The sequence below is a fragment of the Pteropus vampyrus genome, unplaced genomic scaffold (genome assembly GCF_000151845.1).
Source record: "Pteropus vampyrus isolate Shadow unplaced genomic scaffold, Pvam_2.0 Scaffold252, whole genome shotgun sequence".
In the NCBI taxonomy this organism is placed as follows: Eukaryota; Metazoa; Chordata; class Mammalia; order Chiroptera; family Pteropodidae; genus Pteropus; species Pteropus vampyrus.
Window position 1 is genome coordinate 221,496 of NW_011889033.1, and position 5,297 is coordinate 226,792.

General features: G+C 48.6%; 1 protein-coding gene across 1 annotated transcript in view; it reads right to left on the minus strand.

Moving 5' to 3' along the window:
* The window catches only part of EVC (EvC ciliary complex subunit 1), a gene marked incomplete at its 5' end in the record, with an annotated part of 54,096 nt that overhangs the window by 5,389 nt on the left and 43,410 nt on the right, over positions 1-5,297 (minus strand). The window contains 3 exons of the mRNA XM_023520184.1: positions 3-158; positions 1,097-1,307; positions 4,905-5,014. Of these exons, the coding sequence (XP_023375952.1) occupies positions 3-158; positions 1,097-1,307; positions 4,905-5,014 (477 nt within the window). The remainder of the gene's footprint in view (positions 1-2; positions 159-1,096; positions 1,308-4,904; positions 5,015-5,297) is intronic.

Here is a 5,297-nt window from a genome sequence, read left to right on the forward strand (position 1 = left end):
GCCTGGCCCAGCAGTGCGTGCCCGATGGCCCTCTCTGTGTGCCGCTGGAGTTGCTGCATGGCCTCCTGGGCCTCGGCCAGGAGCTGCTGCTGAAGCTGCAGCCTCGTCCGCTGCGCCTCCTCCTGCAGCCTGTTGGTCTCCTCCAGGACGCGCGCCTCCTGGACAGGGCGGGACAGGAAGAGGCTGCTGCCCGCATAGCGGTTCTGGCCAGGTCCAGGACCGGGGTGCGGGGTCGGCCCTGCCTGTGGCCCCAGGAAGGATGGGGAAGGGGCGGAGAAGGCATGGGAAGTGGGGGGCTCTGGGCTTCAAAACCCAACACCTGATGGATGAGCGAGGGGTCTGCTGAAGGCTCCCCCCGATGCCACCTGTGTACCCTCTCATCATGACAAGAACGTCTCATTCTTCCAGAACACCACGAGGCCTGAGCACTGGGACCGAAGGGGACACAGAGGCTCAGAGATGTTAACTTTCTACAAGTCACACAGTAGAGCCGAGTTTTGAAGCCAGACCTGAGTCTGAGAGTCATCTGGGACATCACAGAAGCCATGGCCGGGCGTGTGGAATCCCGGGGACTGAATTTTCTTGTGGGACAGAGTGAGAAGGGGGTGAGGGGGTCAGAGGAAGGGCAGCAGGTCCTGCCCACGTCCCACCGAGCTCTCCCGGGCAGAGCAAAAGGGTGTGAGCTTCGCTTTCATCAATGGGTCAGAAACAGCAGCCGTCTGCACAGCTCAGTGGCCACGTCAGACCTGGAATCAGCCTGTTCATGGGTTTAAACCCCAGCCCTGCAATTTACAAGCTCTTCCTCCGGATTCGTTAAAACCGTGAGACAGCTTACAGGGCTTGTTTCTCCCAGCGTCTCGATGACGACTGTACCAATCCCTGCCCTGACCGTTCATGCATTTTTAGTATAATCCTCACGATAGCACACACTAGAGCTTTTGGGCGCACTGGGTGCCCCACAACGGGGCTGCCCATGTCCCCACCCAGTAACAACAGGGGTGGCAGGAGTCGGGTTTTGGTTCAGGGGCTGGAACCTGGAACCTTACTAAGGCACCGCCCTTCTGGGACGGCTCCGGGGCCGACACACCGGTCTCACCAAGGCTCTAAGCAGCTGCCACTGATGCTCGTCCAGACACTGGGAGGAGCCTTGCTCGAGGGCGTGTTGCTCACGCAGCTCCTGGAGAAGGCTCTTCTTCCCGGCCAGCCTCATCTGGGTCAGCGTGGTGATGGCGCTGCCGCGGAGAGCCAGCCTCCGGAGGGCTGAGCGCAGGAGCAGGGTGTGCCCCTGCAGGATCCACCGCACGGACCTTCGGGGAAAGTGGGCAGGGGCTGGGGGGTCAACGATCTCGGCCTCTTTGGGCGTGGTGGTTAACTTTACGTGTCAACGTGACTGGGCCGCGGGTGCCTGGGCATCTGATCAAATGTTATTCTGGGTGTTTCTGTGAGGGTGTTTCCAGATGAGATCAACGTTTAAATCAGTAGGCTGAGAAAAGCAGATTGCCCTCCCTGACATGGGTGGGCCTCATCCAATCAGTTGAAGGCTTGCAGCAAAGAAAAGGCTGACCTTCCTGTGAGTGAGAGGACACTCTTCCTGCCTGACTGCCTTGAGCTAGGACATCAGCTTTTTCATGCTTTTGGACTCAAACTGAGACAGTGGCTCTTCCTGGGTCTCGAGTCTGCTGGTTTCCAGCTGGAGCTGGCACATCAGCTCCCTTGGTTCTCAGGCCTTCAGACTTGAGACCGGAACTATGCATGGGCACTCCTGGGTCTCCAAGTTTCTAACTGCACATTTTGGCACCTCTCAGCCTCTCTCCCCCTCTTTCTCTCTCTATAGATCTAGATAGATGATGGATGAATGTCCGGATGGATGGATGGACGGACAGACAGATAGACACATACACCTTATTGGTTCTGTTTCTCTGGAGAACCCAAACACACTGAACTACCAGGGAACCATGGGGGCCTTCCTGGAGGAGGCAAGTTGGAATTATGCCACCCTCTGCTGCCCGTCTTCTTAGACATGGGCGCTCACCAGGGTCCGATTCAGCCATCTGTTCTTTTTCCGTTTTTTTTTTTTTTAACTTGGCCGCATCCTGCCCTGAGTTTCAGATGCGTATGGGCAGCTGCTTTCAGCACATATCCACTCGAACTTCTTATATAACTCTCTCAAAATTAACACATCATGAGCTATTTTTGAGCTCCTATCTTAGAGACTCAAGTAAAAAACCTCAGTCTACCAGAGCTGCCCAACACTCAGTTTTATAAACTGAGGTATTTGCTGACAGCCTGAAAAGCTGAACAGAGCCTTGGCAGTCAGCCCGCCACGGAGGAGAGAGCTGGCAAACACGCCAGGCTTCCCACTGGGAGCCCCTGTCGTAAGAATAAGGCATCTTCCTTTGCAAAGGCCTAAATTTGATTCAACTAAATTTACAGATGGAGCATTCGATCTGCCACTAACTGAAATCCTTGCTCCAAGGGAACACACACCCTCTCTGGAGGACAATCCCATCATTTCAAGTCTCAAATCATCTCTACAATTTGCAATCACCGTGTCCAGCCCTCAGTACAAATAACCAGACTTGAAAACAGGTAACTGACCAAAAATAAAGATGAAAAAGCAGACAATAGAAACACACCCACAAGATACTGAATACTGAGATAACCAGACATGGACTTTAAAACAGTTGCGATAAATACGTTTAAGAAAATAAATAAGATAAAGAATTTCAGCAGAGAACGGAAAACTATGAAAGGCATCGAATGGACATTCTAGAAATGAAAGCACAGTAGCCGACATTCTGAACTCAGTAGGACGTGTACAGCTGAAGTGAGCGTGAACTGGAAGGGAGCTCAAAATAAGTATCTAGAGCTCAAAATAAGTATCTAGAGTGAACCAAAGAGAACGAGAGAGCAAAATATACACAATAGCACGCGAGAGACATACGGGACAAGGTGAAAAGTTCTAACAAATGTGGAATTAATTGGATGCCCAGAAAGTCATGAGATAATAGGCAGAAGGAATATCGAAAGACATGGCTGAGACTTTTCCAAAACCGATGAAAGATAGCAAACCACAGATTCTAGAAGCACAACAGATTTACTAAACAAGCAAAATATACACACGAAAACCACATACATGTTTAGGTCTATTATAATAAACTGATGAAAACCGAAGAACAAAAGAAAATCTTAAAAGGAGCCAGAAACAATTGAAATCAGAAGACAATGCATAATCTTTAAAGGTATTTAAAAAATAACTACGAAGCTAGGATTCCATACCCAATAAAAATATTCCTCAAAAGCGAGAGCGAGACAGACATTTTCAGACAAACAAAACCTAAGAGAATTTGTCACTAGCAGCTCTGAAATACACAGAACCTCAGCAAAGGAAAATCATCCCTGATGGAAGCTGAAGGATACAGGAAAGAATCAGGAGCAACAGGACAGGTAACTATGTGAGTAAATCTAAATGAATATTGACTGCGTAAAACAATAATAATACCTAACGGGGTTGAAAATATATGGGGGAAAAATATACGACGAGAAAAGCATAATCTGAGAAAGGAATCAATGGAAAGAAGGTATTCTAAGGCGTTTGCACTGTCCAGGAAGAAGGAATATATTAATGTATATTCAATTTTGACAAGTCAAGGATGCAATTCAAAATCTCTGAACCACTAAAAACATAGTAAAAGAATATGTAGCTACTAACAAGCCATAAGAGAGATTAACTAGAATAAAACAAAAGACACTTAATTCCAAAGAAGGCAGGAGAGAAAAAGGAACACGGACAGGTGAGACAAACATAAACAGGTGAGAGATCTAAGCTACAAGTGCATTAGCATTTGGGTCTACATTAAATATAGGTAGCCTCAGCATCGGGATAACTACAGGACACAGGTGTCCAGGCTCACAAACCCTCCAGTGACTCACTATCGTCCTCAGCTTGGCTCCCCAGGTTTTCCGGCTTATGCTTCTGTCTCTTTCTGGTGCTTCTCCTGAATCGTGCAAATGCCACAGTCCCCTCCCCCACCTGCTTCTGGATGTACACAAAGCAGTGTCCTGGAAGAGGCCGGGAAACTAAAACAGAGTTCTATCAAGAAAACTTTTCTCATAAGAAATAAGGAAAAAGAAATTATTTTCAGTGAGTTGACAACAAACCCTTCTATACTAATAGTTACAGCAAAAATATAAAACGGGAATATAAAAATTTGTCAATAAGTAGGGAGTGATTGAAAATTGGCGTGAGGGGTCTGATGCGTATGATGAACATGCTCTAAATTTGGACCTTGGTGATGGGTGCAGAAGTTTACTAAAAGTTACTGAATTGTACACTTAAGACAGAATATGTAAATTATATCTCAAAAAAGGGGTTAAAAAAGCTCCTATGAAAGACAAGCCTTTGAAGTGGGTATTGTCGGCCCCATTTTACAGATGAAAAGGTTGAGGGTGAGAAATGCTAAGTCACTGACCCAGATCAGTTCTGACTCTGAGCCTTTATCCGTGACACTCTATTTCCCTGCTCCATACTTATAATTGCAATTTGGTTGGTCTCCAAACCACACTGTAAGCCAGGGGTCCCCAACCGCTGGTCCGCAGACCTGTACCGGTCCGTGATCTGTTAGGAACCGGGCCGCACGGCAGGAGGTAAGTGGTGGGCCAGCAGAGCCTCGTCTGTATCTGCAGCCGCTCCCCAGCGCTAGCATCACCGCCTCGGCTCCAGCCCGGATCCTCAGGCAGTAGATACTCAGGAGCACCAGCGCCTGGTACCACCAAGGCTGGGCACCACTGCTATAAGAAGCAGGGGCAGTTCGTGTGTCCACCTTACAGATGAGGACACTGAGGCTGACGTGGAGTATCACACGGGACTCGAGGCCCCAGGCCCTTCAGAAGGCTGTACTCACTCTTCACTGAGGCCACCAAGCCGGTCCAACACTTGGCGGGTGACGCTCTCATGGCCGTCCCGTAGGTGTGTCTGCAACACAGCGGACAGAGCATCCTCCTCCATCCATACCTAAACCCCAGGACAGAGGGACAGGGTCAACTCAAGGTCATCTCATCCCTCATTGCATTGCTGGAACAGGCCTTTTAAAACAAACAAACAAAAAAATCTCCTCCCTTGATTTCATCAAAATGTTCTCTTACATTGTCTTTGAAAGATTTCAAAATTTCCTATGTGCATTTACACCTTCAAGCACTTCATATCTGCACGACGAAGGGACCTAACCTCTTCTGGACAAATGGGTACAGCACCCTTTGTTGGATAACTCACCTTTTTATGGCACCTGGTGGTACGT